This window comes from Hippoglossus stenolepis, chromosome 10 (assembly GCF_022539355.2).
Source record: "Hippoglossus stenolepis isolate QCI-W04-F060 chromosome 10, HSTE1.2, whole genome shotgun sequence".
NCBI classification, from domain to species: Eukaryota; Metazoa; Chordata; class Actinopteri; order Pleuronectiformes; family Pleuronectidae; genus Hippoglossus; species Hippoglossus stenolepis.
The window spans coordinates 3,137,133-3,158,944 of record NC_061492.1 but is presented as its reverse complement, the minus strand read 5'-3'; the positions used below and the strand labels follow the sequence as shown (position 1 = coordinate 3,158,944).

The 21,812-nt window shown below is 43.0% G+C and overlaps 1 protein-coding gene across 4 annotated transcripts in view; it reads right to left on the bottom strand.

Annotated features, from left to right (window-relative positions):
* slc4a11 (solute carrier family 4 member 11) overlaps positions 1-21,812 on the bottom strand; it is an 85,855-nt gene that overhangs the window by 51,726 nt on the left and 12,317 nt on the right. For 2 of the 4 annotated variants that reach the window (XM_035168632.2, XM_035168634.2), the window contains exon 1: positions 16,618-16,816. The exons of 1 other annotated variant lie outside the window; for it this stretch is intronic. In XM_035168632.2, the coding sequence (XP_035024523.1) occupies positions 16,618-16,654 (37 nt within the window). In that variant the 5' untranslated portion in view covers positions 16,655-16,816. Of the gene's footprint in view, positions 1-16,617; positions 16,818-21,812 lie in introns of those variants that run through there. One more of the 4 variants, XM_035168635.2, reaches the window with a different exon arrangement.

The window sequence follows — 21,812 nt, the reverse complement described above, 5'->3', positions numbered from 1 at the left end:
CATGGGGGGGGGGGTATTTCTCTGCTGCCTCTGTGCTACAAAGTGTGTTTGATTGTGATGTCAGTCACATAAACATCAATTTTCCCTTCACTTTCCTACAGAAACACACACACAGACAGACACACACACACACACAGGTCGATCACGTCTCTGTTATGCAGTCTGCTGACCTGCAGCTACTGCACTGAACTCACAGAATCTTTCACAGCTGCTGTCCAAACAATGTCTAAAATCTATGTTATGATAAAGACAATAATATTATTACTGCACATTCAACCTAAAATACAAAGATGGTGTGAAATTTGCATGTCGCAACTTTTTGCATGGGCGTCGCAGTGGCAACAATCACAGCTGACTTAGGCCCCTGGTGGCTGGCTCAGGTCATGAACCCCACCTCATCCATGTTAGTGGAGGGGACATGGTAGCATTACTTTTCAGTGGTGACATCCTTTCTAAATGCCAAATAATGTGAATTGTGTTAATATCTAGTAATGTCTGAGACTGTACGACAAAAAACGACTGTCAGTACACAATGATGCGCAGAAACCAGTAGACAAATATTTGAATCTAAACATCCTGTGTGGGCTCTTGCTCGTGTATTAATGTGGCAGCTTCCTGTTAAAGCTGCTTCTCTGAACTGCGTGTTACTCCGAGAGCTGTGATCAGCGGCGGCATCACACCGAGCTGTTTGTCAACGACAGGCGCAGGAGAGAGATTTAGAGGGATTGGAGGGGAATGCACCTCATCCATGTTACCAGCTTTACCAGATCAATGGAAATGGAAATTCTACAAGTGAGACTGTAGAAAAATGCAACTTTACTCCTGGCAGTGAGCCACTTCATCCTCTGTGAGGAGTGATCGTACTGCAGAAGTTAAACGAGCTGCACGTTGTGACCACACGATTTGTTTTGGTTACGAGTTAATACATTCGGCCTCTGTCGGCTACACACGTGCAGATAATTGGAAGACAGAGCTGATTAAGGAGCGTTTCATACTTCATGCTCCGATGGTCTTTTCCGGAAGGTTCATTAGCAGTCATCAGGGTTATTCCGTTGTGCAGTCACAAGTACAGTCACTTGTATTGTGTGAATTGAAACAAACTGAAAAGGTGAACTATGAAAACTACAAGGTGTGAGGGACACCTGGGCTTGGATGTCAGCATGTATTTGTTCCTTACATGTTGCGTCACCTGCAGCTTAACTTAAATAATATTTGCAGTTGATCATAAGTGAAAAATGCATTAATTTCTCATTTTCTTTGGCAAATTTTCTTGAAAATTTGGTTAAATTCCAGATACATTTGGATGAAAACCTGACTAATGCTTGCTGCATCCACAGATGTTCCGAAAACTCCTGACACAGTAAATAAACAGCAGCGATGTCACGTAGCATCTGACCGGGACCTGACTTTTTATTATTTTCACTAATTTCTCCGCATTTGTGACAAATATAACAAGTCATCTTGAAAATAAATATGAGAGGAGACAGAAAACACAAAGTGAGATAAAAAAAGAGTCCATGTATGTAAATGTGTGCGTGGGAGAGGGACACCGGAAAACACAAAACAAAGATGGAGCAAGGCGGAGATATAAAGACAAACGTGTGTGTGTGTGTGTGTGTGTGTGTGTGTGTGTGTGTGTCTCTTTTTGTTGCATTCCACATAAACACCCTGTGCCGATCACTGCCAGTGCAGACGATGCAACCGCAGCGTTTCAAATTCTGAGAAAGATCAGATCCAGATCTGTGCTCAAGCTTCTGTTTCATCACTGTTCTCTAGATGTTTTTTTCCTTCTGGAAACAATTACTGTCCTCCACTCCACACGCTTCCATTTTTACTTTCTCCCCGGTTCATCACACACGTTTGTTAATGCTGCGGGGTCCTTTAATTATCCCTCATTTCATTGTCAAATTAAATATGAATTAGTGAGCTGTTTTATAACCATTTGCAAAAGGGTGTTCCATAAAAAAGAGGGCAAATGTTTTTAATGGCAACTTATATTATAATTTATTTGTAATTATTATGGCCTTTATCACTTACTTCCCAAACCTGGAGCAAGATGTAAAAATGATGAACACGGACTTCTTATTTGTTTTCCAACACATAAACGGGGATTTATAAAAAAGTTAGCGTGGTGAAAATGTGTGAAATGCTTCAGATCATCAATAAATAACAACATGAAAGAAAAAAGAGAAATTACTGATTTTAGGATTGTGTGATTGAAATAAACAACTTACAATAACATATTATAATGTATTTTAACAGCTGTTTGCTACCAATTCTCAGAACATTATTTTAGAAACGAAATAAATACAAACAGTGGTAGAATAGACCCCAGTCAGACACAAGTAAGAGAGAAAGATGTTATATATGATAACTTTCTGCAGGAAAGAGGAAGCTGTCTTCTTGTAAGCAGGAAGTCGGTTTGAATAGTATCGCACGTGTCATTGCGTTGACTGATCTGCTGTGGGTGTGTGTGTGTGTGGGTGTGGGTGTTTGTGTGCGAGCCTCATACTTAGAGTCAGGCCTTTCATCATACACATGAGGGGAATATGTGTCAGTCAGTCGAGTTCCCATGTCACAAACCCACAAGCAAGGCAGCTGCTCCGTTCTTCGCTTGATATGGTGTCAGAACACGCCACACGACAAACTCTTTCTTCCTGATAAACCAGAACTGTCGTCTGATACGAGCTATCTGCAGAAGAGATGGCAGGCGACTGCTTTTTTGCCGTTGCAGCGATTGCGGTTTTTGCATCAGTTCCAGGACTCGTGATGTGACACGAGCGAGTTAACAGCTGCTTGACAGAGACACGCAGCGAGAGGGAAATGTTACCTGAGATGTTTCCTAACGTTTCTGAATCTAGAAACACAAACACCCACGTGGGCTACAAATCAAAGAGCGGCCGACCCCTGGCTTCTGCTCTGAATTCACCTTTTTGATCTCTGTGTACTCAAAGGAGAAAAAGCCAGTGAGGGGAACGTGACTTCCCACAGTCCTGATGAAATACATCCAGGGATAGTGTTAGTGATTTAGACGCCAGAGGCAAAAAACTGCGCTGACGACCTGTAGGTGTTTGTACGTGCTCCCATTTAATCTGATTTACCACCTCTCTTACTAAGCCACAGCATCATTACAGCAAAACACTGCAGGAAACCCAGACTCCCCCAAAACTGTTTACAGGCAGGTTGTTCCAGCGAGTGAAGCCGAGAGAGAGGATTCTCAGTGAGAGAAGAAAATATTATAAACGCAGGCTGAAGGTACAGTTTCCAATTTACTGGAAAAATGTAATGAGAAATAGGAGAGGAAACAGAAAGTCAAAACACAAGTTTATGCATTTTCGGTGACCACAGGCACAAACGCAATCCTGGTGCAGTGTGGCACAATCTGAAAGAGTCTGAAGCCGGGGGGAGTCAGGAGGGAGCTTTAATAATTGCCATCACCTCTAATCCCCTTTAAAAAACAGCAGATGATTTAGTATTTTAGTGAGTGGCAAGGAACAAATATACAACTTTACCAAATACTGGTGCGGAGCGATCCATAAAAACACTCCGGACATTTTCCGGAGTTTGCCTCACACATACAGCCCCTGTGGAAAGTTTCAGGACAACGTTGGGACTTCAGCTCCTGCCTGAAAGCAGCTCAACATAAAGTATTTTGGCTACAACACTTTATTACTGTTTGCAGTCTGTGCTGTTAAGTGAGAGAGATTAAAAACAATCTCAGTTCTTGTGCGAACATATTTAACATGTGCCAAAATAGAATAGTTTGGGCAAATACTGTGAGAAGATTCAGAGGCAGAAACTGAGATATTATTGACACAACAGGAAATGCTGTGTCTTTGCATAAAGAACGAGACTGGCGAGATGTAATTTTTGTTATTGTCAAGAACACGGGCTCTTTATGCTTTCAGTCTGTCTATGGCATTAAAATGTAAAGCTTTCAAAACAGGCCCTGAATAAACTGTGTGCTTTGTTAGGGACTATATTCAGCTGAGAAATAAAGGAATACTATATAATTTCACCATCCTGAGAATACTCGCTCTACTGATAAAGGATATTTTTAATTTATAGATGGTACTGAGATAAATCCTACATTTCTATACGCAGGCACCCACGGTCTGTGACCTGCATTTAATTAGTGCGTTGCTGAAACACTGCAGATGTAATACACCTAAACATCCCTGCTGCTGTTTGATGGCTGCAGGTATTTAATCAACAGAGAGGGGGGGACCTCATTCATTCTATAAACCGCTGGGAACGACTTTATAGGTATAAATAACTCATTACTATAACCCAGCGCAGACTCGGCTTTAACGGCGACAAATAAAGCGTTTTGATGTTATTTAAATACTCCAAAACAACAGGAAGTTAACTCTTACGACCCTGGGTGTGTGCACAAACCAGCCAGGTTGAAACTGCTCCAACCGTCCCTCTCGATTGCAGCCCAGTGCACTGCAGGTACATGCAAAACAGATGCCTGACGCCCCAGGAGGGACAAACCGTGGAATTTACAGGGGAGGTGAGGCTGATAGTCTGACGTGAAGAGGGCAAGAGATTAAAAGGCGCCCCTGCTGTGTTTGTAGGGGAATCTACGAGGGCTGGGACGGCACCAAGGAGGAGGCTGGGCCTTTTGTTGGCTAATTGTGCCCACAGGCTCTCTTGGCACCCGTCATCCATGGCGCTGTGGTCGTTGAGAGATCCCAGGCAGAAAGGGAATTCCTCCCAATGCTCTGCTCTGGACGAGCTCTTTGCACGTGTACACTTTTTAAACAGCACGTCGGCATTTGGCCTTTATCCGTTTTCTTTTTATTCCCTCGGAAATCTTTAAGAAACTTCAGTGTGCACGCTTATTACACACATGTTGTATATTTGCACAATGTGTTCACATGGCATTTCCCAATCTGGTGGCATTCTCTGAAATATCACCAATACGTGATGCTTTTATGGCTGCTCTCTTTTTTATGTTACGTGCATAATGTTATGTTTAAATGTGACCTGCAACCTGATAGTAAAGCTGAATCTGAATGAACTCTGCACTCCTGATTGGTTTCTGGTATCATAACAAGGTAATTTAATGGTTTCAAATCCTACAGTGTAAGGAAGTGAAGTTAGAGCATGTAAAACAATAACTCTACATGTGACAGAGATCCTGCAGCTGTTGCAGGACTGTGCTCCTCCCGACATCTCGCTCATCATCTTTATCTCTCAGGGCGCTCCTACAAGCCCAAACTGCAAGCGCATGTACTTGGGTTCTTATCCGCTCCATCGCCAGCTGAAGTCAAATCCACATCACGCTGACCTGGGAAACTCTCAGTCTGGTGGAGAGGAGGCTGCTCTGTTATAATAAAATATCAAATACAAGGTGAGGAGCCACCCTGACATTCTGAGAGTTTCTGTAGCATGCTGTGCTCACTGAGCCACACCAGTGAGTGGTTTCCACCACGTCTGGTGGAAACCACGATGGGTTTCATCAAAGCTGTCAACGAAAAGCCTTCTGCAGGTTACAAGCTCCTGGATGTTTATTCATGTGGAATCTTTAACAACAGCCACAAATTGAGACGTAGCCCTTCAATTTCAATTAAATCTCACCTTTCTTGTGGTGACACATTTGTTTACCGGAGATTATGAGACTGAATTTTATTATTATAACATGAAATCTGTATTCTTAGGACACAGCTAACACATTTAAAGGGTGATCAACTAATCCATCTTACAACCATGACGTCTAATTAATTGTTTTGTCGATTGACACAGAATAAGCAACTAATTCGATGATCAATTAATTGATTTTCCGAGGGAGATTTTTCTTCCATTATAGTAAACATGCTTGTATTGTACTGTACTGTCCTCCAGTCGGGGGAACACCGAATTATTTGATGGAGGCTTTTATCCGAAGAGCCTTGAAATACAATGACTCGCATTTGCAGTAAAAGAAAATCTACTTTTGTCCCTCCCTGTGTCTCCTTGAAAAAAGATTGCTAGAAGTCCTTATTCAAACTCAAGGGTACAATGAACCACGCATCTGCCCCCTGTTTTCGGTGAGGGACGCCTACTCTGTTAACAAGGAAATGTAGAGAACTTTAATGCCACATTGTGACAAGTGACTGGCAAAAAAAGAATAATTAAATGCGAAAAATGTCAACATATCGGATTTAAATTGGAAAAATCTCCTTCTTCAGGATTCACTCCACTAACACTCGCCTCGTCACGTTTCCTTTAATCCGTGACACTTTGTCATTTTAGCACTGATGTAGAAAATGTTTACTCAGTGGCAATTGCCCCAGTATTTAAAATTAGCACCGGAGATACCGGTAGAAATTCTTTTAGAGGAAAAACAAAAAACGGACACGGTTTGATTTAGATGACAGCTGTGTCCTAAGGCTGGTGTCTGACGCTGATGATGTCACGGCAGAGCCTTGACCACAGAGCTGGCCAAGAGCGAGAGCGATGCTGGACGGCAGTGGGAGGCTGTGCATTCAAACATGTTTATCTACATGTATGTGCTACTGGTACATGTATGTGTCCGCAAATGTGTCATTCCATCCGAAAACTACATTTGCTGGAGGTTGAGGTGCAGCAACGACAGAGCGTTAAAAGGAAGAGAGCCACAGGCAGCGCAGACCAAACAGGTTCAACAAGACAGAAGATTGATTTAATTATTTTTCAGGAACTAGAACTCTACGAGAATATTTCATACTGTGATTGACAGCTGGATGGGCAGCAGGCCTCAGCCACAGAACAAAACACAACTCTCCAGTTTGCCCTCGATGTAATTCATTTCTTTTCTAATCAAAAATCTACATGTGAGCAAAAGGAATAAAATCATTCCCGCAACACGTCTGTTTTTCCAGCCCGTCTGTTTTCTCTCTCCGCGGATTTAAGCAGAGTGTCCTTTGGTGTCAGGTCTGTGGACTGAGCAGCTCTGCAGTAATCCTCTGCTCCTTTCACCTGAGAGGGATTGATAGTTATAGTGAGCTGGCTACTGCCAGTTCACAGATAAATCCGGCCCCCGTCTGCGGCGTGGCGAGACGAGGCATCGTGACGGAGGTTAGCGGAGGAACGTGCCCCAATTCAAACCCCCACCTCCTCTGTTTTCCCTTTTCCATTCCTGGGCTTTATTTTGGAGATATTTAACATTTTTACATCTTGTGCTTGTGTTTCTTTTCATGTCTCATTTTCAGTCCTCTCATTCCCACACAGCACGTAGAGGATTTTGCTCAGGTGCTGCAGCAGGGACGCGCACAGTGTGTGTGTGTGTGTGTTCATGGAGAGTGTGCAAGTGAGGGTTGTTCCACCACACACACACACACAAACACACACACACGCACGCACGCACACAAGCCAACCGCTGGCTGCAGCAATTGGCTGTCTTGTTTTTCATAGAAGGGGGGGGGGGAGAGAAATAAGAAAGTCAGTGCTGGGGGATTCCTGCTAATTGCTTGCACATTCCCGTCTTCCTCCGGCTCGATTAAAGCCAGGCCACCATCTCGTTTTTTTTAAGTCTGCTGTTCTCTCCACACGGCCCTCTACTGTACGCCGCTCTCCCGCCTGCCCGCTGTACCCGACAGCCCGTCTCGCTGCTTTTCATTTCGTGGTGTTCCCCCACTGAAACTACAAAGGCACAGTTCTTACTGGATCGATGTGAGGCGGCCGCGGAGAAGACTCTAATGTAAATGTGACGTGCTGTCAGTCTCCACCATCTGTGAGGTCCTCATTTATACCGTGCGTGTTCCTGCCGGTTTCATGTGGAAATAAATGACTTTCTCCTACGGTAGCAGACAGAGGACGGGACATTTTAAAAGAGGTGAATATTAAATCAAATGGCCATTGAGTATTTGTACCTTGTTAGTATGCGGGGGCCCTGGTGAGAATCAAACCGCTAACCTCAGCAGTGTAAGAGCCCTGCCCTGTGCAGGAGCTGTCTCTTTGATTGGCTCGGTTGTTTCCCACTCCGCCACTGACAGAATTTAAATTAAGGAACCGTGGCTTCCTACTGTTCTCCAGATTACAGATCTACGTCTCACTGCTACTCTTTGTTTAATCCTCCACCTGACACTGGGGGTGGAGGGGTTTGCGTCTTCTTTTGTCTGTTTGACGTTGTGAGTCTTCCTCTTACACTGGAGCTGAGATCCTTTCGCCCCTCGCACGTCACTCGGTCTGGACTTTGCGGCTGTGTTCACATGTTGTTGTACATTTATTCTACAACACAAAGTTACTCACACAGACCTTAACTACAGATGTAACATCAACTACACAACGTGAGCTGGGACGCGGATTCAATTCTGGCACTGCAGCATATGGAGGACGTAAATTACACTGGTACGACATGCGGCAAGGACAAAGAGGACATCCGACTCTGTGAAAGAACGGAGCAGAACAGCGCTCATGGATAAAAAACACACATAGTTAGTGTGTGCATGTGTGTCTGTGTGTGTGTGTGTCTGTGCAAAGTCGGCATTCAACAGCTGTTTGAAAATAGCAGGCCGGCATGAAAAACCACGGTCTGAGCGCGAAGGAGAAAATGTCTGCAGGACTCGTCCTACATGAGGCTACTTGTTTCTGCAGCTCAGAATGCATCTTGTCTGAATTGGGTGGGTCATACATGATAGGACATGTGTGTGTCTCTGCATGCTCGTGTGTGTGTGTGTGTGCATGTCTCTGCATGCTCATGTGTGTGTGAGTGTCACATACCTCTAATACATATTGCCACAGTCTAATTAGCACATTGATATTTCTTCTCAGACACGTGGAGACAGCTTTACAATCAAGATTTGGGAATTCATCGACATCCTCTGACATCTTGGAATAATTACTTGTGTAATGTGTGAGTGTGTGTTTGTGTGTTTGTGTGTGTGTGTGTGGTGGGGGTATATATTGAGGAGCCGAGCAGTCGAGTGCCATGTCTACCGCTCTGTTGTGTTCTGTTTGTTGTTTTTTAAATTAAATTCACTGCAAAGGGGGGGAGAGAGTAAACTGCACAGCACACATCTCTGTGCAGAGCGACATCGAGAAGGAAGTGAAACAAGCACCTAGCCTGTGCACAGCACTGCTTCCTGTACTGTAACCTGTGGAGGACGCCTTCATGTGCAGTGGATGGGTGTGCACGTGCTGGTAAACTGCAGCCTGATTACACAACAGCAAAGCAGAGCAGCATTTCATGACCAAAGAAGGGCGGGGGGGACCACCAACATTGTGTGTGTTATTTTCTAAACATGCATTTGTGTGTGTTAAAGCAGCTGCATTAACCCCGTCTTCATGTGTTTGTGTGTGCGTGTGCTGTGGAAGTGATTATGTGCCTCGTGATCCTCGACTTTAAATTCAAAGAGACAACGGCAGCCGACAATGTGTTTTATTACCGAGTGAAAAGCATCTCTTGTATTTTGAATGAGATTAAGACACAAACTCTGTGAGAAGTCAAATGAAAGTGGATCAAATCTGCACCAACATCAGTCTCTCATCGTCCACAGCCTCGAAAATACTGAGATCCAAACACATCTGCTCCTCAAAACAAAGGAAACTAAAACAAATAATGTGGACAAACAAGTGTTTCCATTTCATTTTGTGAATAAAACTGAAGTCTAATAGCTTCTGAGACTTTCTGCCTTTATTATCGGGGGTTTAAAATAACTGCAGTGCTGTAACTCCATTTGTGATCACTGGTTGTTTTTCCAGGAGGCAGCAAACTGGTATTTAAACCCCAAAACCCCATTTTATCTGACCATTGAAGAAGCTTTCATCCATACAACAATAGATGCTTTTTATACATCCACATCTGGAGGGTATGAGGCACTGACATGTGGAATTAAGAGGTTGGTGAGAGTCACATGTTGAAGACCATGTTGGAACTACAGGGCTGTTTTTATACTTGGTTCTGGTAAATATTGGCTGTTTAATTAGCTTGTAAAGTCAACATTAGGCTGGAATTCAGAATAGATTTGTTTTTAGGGGAAGAGAGAAGTGATTCAAACTCTTCACATTGTATGTTCTGCTGACTGTGAAGACCAGAAGACTGTGATGTTGCAGAGCGATGTAGAGTCAGCATGGTGCTGAAAGTACTACTGTACTACAATACAGTACTTATACAAACTATTATTAATAATACAACTAAGTGAACTGATGTTTGGCTCGTTTCTTGACATCACCAAAGTTTATTACTGATTTGAGCCGAGTTCACATCCTTCTGCTGGAGAGGAACGTACTTATGACTACGTGTTTACGAATCCTGGCTCACGGATCACGCATCTGTTTGGTGTGTCGGTTGTGCACGTCCTCGGAAATTAACACAACGCAATAACGCAATAAGAAAATGAATGATAGGGGCAGTTGTTGATTTAAAGATCCTCTCATACCGTCTACGATGAAACCACAATCTCTCTCTTTCTGTCGTGATTTCAGAAGTAACTGGAGGCTATCCTCCTCGAGTGTCGTGAACAATTACACTCATGATGCATCGGGTGCATAAACGCGTGGCTAAGTTTATATCTCCGGGCTTTTACCTACTGATGGTTGTGTTCCTGGTCTTAATCACCCTTTGGTGCTTTTACTTTGACACATGCAGGTTTAGACTTTCTTGTACACTAAAAGAGTTTCTTTTAAAATCTTGTCTCAAAACCTCTTTTGATAAGTTTGATTTGCATTTATCTCCACGGTTTTTATTGGATTTTACTTTTGTTTTAGACATTTTCACTGCTTTCTCTCATAAGTGGCCGCTGTACTTTTAGTCACATTTATTACAAAAAAAAAAGAATCTGACCATTGTTCATAATCAATCGAGCCATCACATTTAGCGAGACTGGTTTTGACCTAAGTGTTAAATTCTAGGGTGGCATGATTGATCGTATTAACATCAGGATCTTGATTTATGCCTCTGCGTGATTTCATTTTTATGTGACAAAAGATTTTTCGTTTGCAGGGAGACCCAGTGCATCTAATCAAGCACTCCCAACTGCCCCCCAAACTGAATTAACCAAAGACGAGTGTGTGTTACTTCAGACCGCAAACTGTGCACAGAGAGAGCGGAGCACGGACATCGATTTAAATAAATCTAATGTTTGCCAGAGACAAGACGAGCGAGACACATCGAACGAAATAGCTACTTAGGAACCAGAAAATTGCTGCAGAATTGAGGAAACCCAGCGGTGAGGAAGAACAAATACATTTATCAAACAACTGCTCTGATAAAAACACACTGTTTGTTTTATGAAAAAGCTTCTTTATACGCTCTCGTGACCTTAATCAAAATGTCTGTGTGTCAAGGTGTGTGGTGTGAAGCACGTTTAAAACAAGCTTCATGCTTATTGGGACATGGATGGGTTTTTTTTCTGCTGAACGTAGAAACTTGGTGAGATAAGAAATGAAAAAACTAAACATTACAGATTATTTCAATGTACTGACAGATTGGAATAGAAGGACAGACTGTGGCTCAGGAGGTAGAGCGGGTCAACCACTAACCAGAAGGGTAAAGGGTTCGATCCCGGGCTTTTGGACTAGATAAACCCCATTCATAAATACAGTCCATTTTTATAAAGGGAAATTCAAATTCTCATTAAGAACATGCAGAAAAATAGATATGTGTGTGAACAGAAGTGCATCTGCATCTACTGAAAGGAGGGAAACTTGTGCCAAAATGCACCGAAGCTTTTAAGCTTTGCGATGAAATTTGGTTTCTACCAAATCTCTCACACATACTTTTACATTTCATTTATGTATTTTATATTTATGTTTTTATTGAACAAACTCATAAAGCTAAAGCTCAAAGGCTTTCTTCTATTCGGACTTTAAAAACATAAATGTGGTTTTCCACATGAGTGGTTTTCTACTTCAGTTGAGAAGATAATTCTCAAAATAATCCACATGGTACCACTGCTGCTGAAATCCTTTTAGCTTGACTTGTACTTCTATTTGTAGCAGCAGTTGTTGTTGTTTTGGTAATTGCACCTCATTGAAGTCAGAGTGATAAAATCCTTTATCACTCACACACTAAGTGATTAAAATCACAGCGCAAAACAAACACCGGTCACAGAAGAGGTGTTTGTTCCGAAAACTCCTGACACAGTAAATAAACAGCAGCGATGTCACGTAGCACCTGACCGGGACCTGACTTTTTATTATTTTCACTAATTTCTCCGCATTTGTGACAAATATAACAAGTCATCTTGAAAATAAATATGAGAGGAGACAGAAAACACAAAGTGAGATAAAAAAAAGAGTCCATGTATGTAAATGTGTGCGTGGGAGAGGGACACTGGAAAACACAAAACAAAGATGGAGCAAGGCAGAGATATAAAGACAAACGTGTGTGTCTGTGTGTGTGTGTGTGTGTGTGTGTGTGTGTGTGTGTTGATTGTAATGAATGTGTGGTCATCATTCTGTGTTCCTTGAACTGTGCATGATGAGTGTCTGTCTTGACACATCTACATAATTTGCTTTGCGTGTGAACCAACAAATTATGGAGATAGAGTGAGTTGTGTGTGTAATTACGTGCAGCATACGGACAATATCTGTGACAGTTGGTGTGAGTGTGCATTTCTCTGTGTGAATATACCTGGACGTGTGTGTCCGTCGTGTCGTGCCTTGCATAGACGTGCTTTTGCGATATCTCAGTGTGTTACTGTATAATAATTTGTATATGTGTATGTGTCGATGTGTGTTTCTCCTCTGCCCAGATGGCTGTGCTCAGAGGCTGGAGCTTCTGAGATCTGTTGCCAGTGGTGAATACTGATCAGAGATCACTGTCACATCTACAGCACACACACACACACACACACACACACACACACATTCACACACACACACACACACACACACACACACACACACACACACACACACACACACACACCGCCGCCACACGTCATCCATCTTTCACACACACCTCCACTTCCACATGGTCGAACTACTAATTCACACAGCCACTATGTGTCCGCCATGCTGATCTTTTCTGGCTCCGCGGGTTACGGCTGTGACGCTGATCAGTCCGTCACACCTGAAGTTCGACGCCCTGCTCGCACGACGCTGGAGATCTCAGCTTTATGTCATAATGACTTAATCAGAACAGTTTAAAACAAGCACCACACACACGCACAACATTAGTATTTTGTCTCCAGAACTGGATCTGTACTCTCTAAGTAGCTCTTACAAAAAAATAAAAATATTTACCAGCAGTATATCGACAAAAAATGTGGTTATTGAATTTCAAGTTGTATTTCAAGCAAAAATTGCAGAACATTCCCTAGTTTCAGATTCTAAAACTGCTTATGTTCACAGATAAAAAAAATATTTTTAAACATTTTACTGAAGAGATTATTTATTTATTGAGAAAAAATGTCTGATAAAGAAATAATTGTTAATTGCATCTGTGAATCGTGCATTTGAAAGAACAATTTTTTTTTTATTTAATCATTTAATTGCAGTTAAATTGAGTTGATCTTCTGAGATGAGAATATATTCTTATTCTATCATATTATGGCAAAAATGCATAAAACTTGATGTTAGATCGATTATTTATAACTTTATAAATATTAAAATAGCCCAATTTAATGTGTAAAGCAATTAAACAAGAAATTTAAGTTACTGGGATTTAAATGTCACCTGCATAATAAAAAGTGATCACAGAAATGTTGAGAGGAAATGTGATCAAACTATGATTCAACTAAACGTCAATTAACTATGAAGCCAATTATTTCCTTTCCCCATTTTCACTAATGAACAATGTTCTGTAAGTGGGTTAACACACTGCAGGCGTTTGTTCGTCCAGGACGTTAAAACCATCAACACCTCGGGTTCGAATATTAAAAAACTAACTGGGGTATTATCACATTGAGTAATTATACGAGGAAGCTCTGTTGTAATTTACAAGTCCATAAAACGAATCCCAGATCACCTGACCTCCTCCCACGGCATCGGCTGCTCCTTCACCTGTCGACAGCTTGCCACTGATAATGACACAATCTGGAGGATTACTCACAATACGCTGCAATAAGGCATCGCTCACGCTCAGAGATGTAAACACCAGTGAGAGACAGTTTCTGTGGCCTGTGTGTGTCCATTGAGATTCAGCTCTGTTATCTTCAGTAGGATGAGAACAATATAAAATCCAGAGTAAAGAGAATTTGGGAAGTGGGGGATCTTTCCCCATATTTTAAATGTACCGCTGAGAATATCCAGACTCCAACCAGCCCACAATCTATTGGCTCCATCTCAACACAATATTACATTAAAGAAACCTCCAGATCAGTGATAACCGTTTGTGCTCTGGGACCTCGAGAGACACAGATGAGTGGGGTTGTTTCCGACCCCAGTGAAGCACCCAGGACACGTGATGGAGTAAAAAACAAAGATGGACTCCACTATCCAGAAATGAAGCCAAAATATCTGAGATAACAACGCTGCCATCTCGTGCCAAATCATTGCATTTGACATGTACTTTGACATTTTGGTCCATGTCCCATCTGCTAACATGGAGGAGGCAGAGTTTATGACCTATACAGCAGAAAGCCAGCAGAGGGCGCTCCAGATGCTTCCCTGTTGAGGAGCTTTCATGTCGTCCGTCTTTATGCACAGTCTATAGGACACACTGTGTTGTATTTCCCACATTGTGTTGTTCAGGAATGTTTACAGTTGATTGTATCTTTCCAACTTTGTACATATAGTCATGCTGCTGGCTCAAGTTGAATTGTTTTTCACACATGTCACACATGAAAGAGACACATGATCTAACTGGACCAACCCGCACAGCCACATACGTAGTTATGTAACGCAGATTCATGTTATCGGGGTGGACCGACTGTAAATGTGATAAAATGTCACAACCTCTACGATTCACTTGAAAAAGAAGATTGTGGACGACTTAAAAATCGATCACGATATATATAATCTTCAGATCACCAACCCACTGCTGGCGGGGATCAATATCTCAATCATAGTCCTGCAGGTAGACTCTATTTTTTTTTTTATCTTGGTCTGCAGGGCATTAAAACCTTCACATGTGCATTTAAATCCAAGGTTAAGTCACGAGATGCAAAAATCTACAGAATGAATGGGATTAAAATGATTAGATATGACTGAATCAACGGAATTAGACATTCCCTGCTGTCACCACCAAACCCAAATCTCAACCTTTCCTCAATGGAAATCCTTTCGAATACCTTTCTGTTCACAGAACACAATTGTTCTGCTGTGAATATCAAACCTGCCCTCTCTCCGCCTCTGATCAGCTCCTAAGCAAATGAATGCAAATTACTCTTCAGAGGACGAGCCACAGCAGTGTCCATTACGCCCCGACACACACTCGGAAATGTAGTTAGTGTGCACAGTGTATGACGCTGGTGCACAAACACGCACACACACACACACACACACACACACTCACATCTCTCACCAGAGCACGACTGAACTCTGACAAACACATACGCACAAATACACACGCAGATATTCATGCACATTAAGCCATACACACACACACAGGGATTTACTCTCAAACAAAACACACTCATGCACGTACACACAGTCTCAGATAATATTCCGGCATTTGCATTTTTCCATATAATGTCTTCTCACACGCACACGCACACACACACACACACACACACACACACACACACACACACACACAAACACACACACACACACCAAGACGCAGCATCCTGCTCTGCCTTTCCAGACAAAATGAAAGTGAGAAGGCAGCCGCATCACACCTCCGAATGGGCTGCGGGCTCTCAGGACTTTGAGTGAGGGGAGAACTCGCTGCTCCCCTGTGGCTGTCAGCAACACTAATCTGTCCGTCTTTCTCCCTCTCATACACACAGACACACAAACACACAAACACACAGACACACAAGCTGAATGTTGTTTTTTTTTCTTCAATTTCTCTTGAACAGACACACATTCACACATACACACAACTGTACACACACATTCACACACACACAGTGTTTCTTGTGTCGATCCCGCTCTGTCTAGCAGGCGCACGTGCACGAGCCCCGCCAGTGCAACACATGAGAAAGTGCATTATGAGCCCAGGCGTTCTCTGCATTCCAGCTGTGCTCTGCTCGACAGGTATACTGGCTTTTTCTCCTGAAAGGTTTCCAATGCAATCTTTTCTCAAGGTTCAGCTTTTGTGAAAACTGAAGAAATACGACGCAGGAACCTCTTGTGTCGCATACCAGACATAAACAAGAAGAAGGAGGAGGAGGAGAGAGAGAGAGAGAGAGAGAGAGAGAGAGAGAGAGAGAGAGAGAGAGAGAGAGAGAGAAAGAAAAACGGCAAAAGAGTGCTCAGTCTAAAATGCAAAAAAGAAAAAAGATGCCTTATTTCTGTGAGCAAAACATCGCTTCTACAAGCGCACCTCCCCTGAGAAGGGACACCAAAACAGGGTTTCTGTCACAAGCAGCCACATTCCTAAGTATGCAGAAAGAGCAAACAGAATAATATGTACAGTGGAACACATGCACACCCAAACATCTGCCCTTCCCTCCGAGTGGAAGTGGAGGTGGGCTGCACATGTTTTGCACGGGGGGGGTTCTCAGGTTTCACTATAGGTAGGGAACCCCGAGGTTCTCCCAGTGAGCGCTGTGTCGTGCACAGCTGAGGAGCAGCTCTGGAGAGCTCTGCTTCACTTACCCGAGGGCACGAAATGAAGAACTTTGTTGGTCTCCATGGCTGAGCAAGTGTTGGGCGAATGCACACTTCCTCTCTCCGACCGCTTCCCCCCCCCCAAGTCAACCCATCATGGTTGTGTTATCCTGTGCTGATGAGTGTGAGATCACCTCTGCTCTCTGGCTCTCTCTTGTTTCTGACTGCCTCTCAGACACATGCAGTGACTCAGCCCCACTCTGCCTGCCTACTCGCTGTCTCGCCGCTGGGTCCTAGTGCCTTCGCTCCCCTCCCTCTCCATCCATTCCTTTACTCCAGCCCACCAGACAGCAGCCTATGGCAGGCCAGCGTGCGGCAGGGCGAACCTCACGTCAGGACACACCCCCTCCATCAGTCTCCTCCGAGCACATCCCAGCCACCCTGCAACATGTCGTGTTGTTGTCAACCATACTGACCCAACTGGTCACCATTACGCTTTCTCAAAGCTCAGCGTGACTTATGCTGGCCTGAGGAACATCTCTACGCTGAATCCCTCGTCGTGCTTGTGTTAGGACGCAGGCAAACCATGAATGGCGTGAAGGCGAGAGCGTCACATGTCGTGGCCGTGCACTCATGTCACAATGCATGCATTCATGCTCAGTTATCTTGGACATACTGCTTTGTCTATTTTTACAAAATATTGTAGATCAGATAAGAAATATTCATTAGCTGCTTTCAGACATGGACTGAAGTCAGGACATTTTGATGACATTTTCTGAAGGGACTGTCTGAGAGAAAAGTCTGAATCGGTTGCTCCAGATATTTTCTGAGTAGGCATGTTGAAGATATTTCTCACACGCAACGAAAGACAATGACATTCTAGAGCTTTTGGTGATTTGGTGGCCAACGCCGGTGTGGATGAGCTGTAAACAAAAACACTGAGCTGTCCACAGCAGAATGTATACATCACGTCCTGCCTCCTGCTGCTCCACCCAGACGCCACCTCTTGCCTGAATGTTCCAGAAGTTTCCCTGTCTTTGTGTCTGACCTGAACAATCTCCTACTGCTACTACTCCTACTCCTTTCCGAGTTTTTCAGAGTTCACGTCTGAAAACAGACAAACAAACTATAGTCATGCTCTGATCTTGGTCTCGTTCCAACTCCTCAAATGTGACAATTCGTTGTTTCTGTTCTGATGGATCTTATGATCTATCAGTTGCCAGAGGACGAGAGGTTGGACCATACAGGACCATGTGGCTTCAATGCCGGCCTTTGTTGCATGCAAGACGCAACCCACTGTGACATCACCCAATGGTTTATGAGCTGTTTTGAAGCCATGTGTATGTGACTACATTTGGAGGAGCAGGGGTGGAGCCTGACTGAGAGCTTACGGACACTGCACGCCCACATACACCTGCGACCTGCACCCATTGGCTAGTACTAGTTATTTATGATCTATTTGACTTCATGAGACCATAATTCTTTTGCTTAAATATAACTTGTACACAGTAAGAGAAAGCAAAGCATAACAAAATAACTGTAAAGTAAAGCACAGTCAACACGGGTGCTAATTCTAACAAATCTACATTCCCTCGACTGACACCAAAGAGGGAAAATTATGGCCAAGAGCACAGACGAGTCAATCATGCCAAGCTAAAGTGACAGGGACTGGGATTTGGTCTGTGTTGGCACTTCAGTGTTCAGTCGACAAAATCTCCAGTGTTGCATGATGACAAGTAACCGCAGCTCAGCTACTGCTGCAAGCGTCTGCCCGAGGTTTGTACTACAACGACAACTGCAAAACACAAATGTGATCTTATTCTTGCATTCAAATTCAATTGCCCAGAAAACCTGACTCGAGCCCAACCTCCAACCGGGAACTGCCCTCACCAACGCGTCTGTAGGGAAAGAGTACCAGAAACAACACAATACTAATTACTGTTTTCATATTCATTCAGCCCCTGACTTGATTTCGCTTTTATAGCCTCAAAACGCTTTAGCTGGGATGATTTATTTCCACCCTGATGAAACTTTGTAGGATGAAAGACAAACATGTTTTTCTGCAAGTAGGCCGACGTATGAGGTCACACAATAGCACGAGGAGCAACATTAAATTGTACATAGAAATTGTTTGGTGTACAGTTAATGACAGTTCAAGGAGCCAATGTGCTTCAATGTTTTCCTTCACACAAAATTAAATACAGATTTGAGATATATTTTGGATCAGAAAAACGTCACTTTCAGGATTTTAGCCTCAGTATCTCTATGATTATTGGATGTCTGGGCTCAGCCTTAGATATCGAGTGAGGAGTTGGGTCATCCAGGATGAGCTGAAAAGCATAGCTAAGGAATGGGACGTCTGGAATACCCTACTTGGGGACTACCTCAGTGACCCAAGCCTGGGCAAGAGCAACAATAGATGGAGGGATGGAATACAGCCATATAATCATAACTTTTCCAGATGTGGTGTTTTAAAGTGGGTAATAACAAAGTAGAGGCTTCAGATTTGGCTTCCGAACATTTTGAGAACAAACTTCAATCGACATCTTGAGACGGTGCTGTAACCACTCTCCTGGATTCTGTCTGTCTTGACACAGAATGACCCAGTTATTTCGAAAAACAACGCGTGTTCACTCTCAAACCACAAACTGTGCCACAGCAAAGCACAACTCATCCCAGACACTTTAACTGCAGCTCTCGCGAACAATACCGTCGCTGTTTTTCACTAAACATTCGCTGCTGTGATGAATAAGCATCTTATTTTCTTGATTAATATCATGCCGATAATAACTACCACCAGAAACAATACTAGAATCAAGTTTCTGTTACTCGTCACAGTTCAGTGTTGCTGCCTCTTCTTTAAATCCCCATTTACAATATTTATTAGGGCTCTTATAATATGGATCTTCAGGGCTGATGCCGTTATCCAATATTATCAATCACTCAATTTATTTTTATGCATAGCCCATATCACAATTTGCCTCATGGGGCTGAACAATCTGTACAAGGTTAGACACCTTCTGTTATGAAACTTGGACTTTATTAGGAATGTTTTCATATCAGCAAATGCCGACACCAATATGTCTGTGAAAGGCTCATATCCGCTCGTATTATTGGCAAACAGCTAAATCGATCAGGCTCTAAAAATGTATTTCCGACATACAAATAAAAATCACTGCTGTCAGGAGACTGGATGTGCCAGTTCACTTTTCTATAACCTTTCTGTACATACAATAATGGCTGATGTCGGGTTCACTATATATAGTTGCACCATAAAGTTCGTGCACTGCACATGCATGAATTTTTACATTTTGTGGACCATTTGTTAAATGATGGCAAACACAAAGCAAACAAGAACAGCGACAGAATTACATTTACTAATTTAAATGAATGGGGGAAAAAATGTAAATCATACCATCAACACATCATTGCCTTTGTCATTAGCAAATATTTAACATGGCTTCAGAAAATTCCTTCAAATTTGCATCTTTAAATCAAACGTTCCGATGATCCTGTCAAATGTCCCTGAATGACGATCACATTTACTCCTGAATATATTCTGTATTCTCTTGATACTGACTTTATAAATCCACGAGACACAGAGGCTACTTGATCCCCCCCAAAATTAATTTCCCACCCTGATGAAAATGCTCTGCGAAAGGTCACTCATTTGCATACGCCTGCATATATAACATCACCGTGTGTGGTATGGCCAGTGGGTCTGCTTTGCATAAGAACTGTTGCACACCGAGAGAGCAAGTGCGTCACTCACTGAGCCGGGGCGCATTCTCCCTGGAGGATAACTCTTCTCATCCACCACACGCCTACAAACCCAGGTGTCATGATGGCGGCACTCTAGTTAAACACTAAACGGCACCGCAACGCTACAACCGATGTCATGACGAATGTCAATAAAAGCAAGTGAGTTGACAATCTGAAAGACACGCTGGTGTCTTCCGGGTATTTGAAGGGACGTGTTGAAGCCTTGAGGTTGATTTACACGTGCCTTGATCTCTGTTATTCACCGAAGCCTGAAAATCCAAATCTGATTAACATGGTGGCTCCTGGGGGAAGCTGAGGTGGTTTGAGTTTGGTGTTAAATTAAGCTCAACAGCGTGGAAATGTAAAGCAACTAGATTTACTGCCTCACGGTTGTGTGCCTGCGTTTGGCAGTGACCTTGACTCTTGACCATCAAACTCAATCTCTTGATCCTTGAGTTTAAATATGTTCAACGGATACGCTGCATTGTGGTTCCGTTGCACGAGCCAATCACATCGCGTTTAAACAAAAACTAATGTGCAGGAATTAGCCTATTAAATAAAGAAAATGCAAACGCAGGTCCTGTTTGACGTCAACTGTCGGAATGAGCCTGGAGCCTGGAGGCAGCTGGCAGGCACAGTCACCGCCAGTTCACTTGTACAGATGCTGGGAAGTTAAATTACAGATCACCATTATCATTATCTGAAGCCACCTGATGAATGTGAGTCACTGCTTTTGTTTTCCCATCAACTCCTGTGGGGGAAATTTGGTCTCTTTTGCCACTAAATGCTCCGTCTGCTGATTGTTCTGTGGGTTTTTAGAGGCGTGTCTGCTTTGGCCAGAAATGAGGATTTGAAAGCAGTGAGAATGAAACAGAGCGGTTAAGTTGTGGGACGAATCTAAAGCTACAAGGGCTGTAGTTATATTAAAAGTTCAGGTAAAGAACGTCAGGTGATGGGCAGTGGGCTCTCTCTCTCTCTCTCTCTTTCTCTCTGAAAGTCAGGAATAAAAACTAAATGTTGTCATTTACAAGTCAAACCCTATGTGAAAAACATAGCTGAGCAGTAACTGAGGATAACAGTGGAATCCTGACACCACAGGAGCGGAATGGAGGCAGTTTGAAGAAGTGGTCGCTATTTACTTCAATTGAATTGGGTTTGGCTGCAACTCTGTTCACCCCTGAAACTCCAAAAGTGTTTTGTGGACTCAAACCCTTCATCGGCATAGTGGTGAGTAGATTATGAGTGAATATCCAGACCTTGGAATATACTTCTATAGAAGTTCTAGACTCTGGTATTGGAGTTTGTGTCACATGTGGTGTAGTTCAGTTGCATCAGAGGAGTACCACACCATGTGGCATCACATAACGTGCCAGAGCCATATGTTGTGTTCAAGTGTCCCCTGTCACTTCACAACAGTAAGTGCTTCGGGAGGAACACATTTTTCAGAGTTGAGTTTTTGATTCTTGGTTTGGTTGAATGCT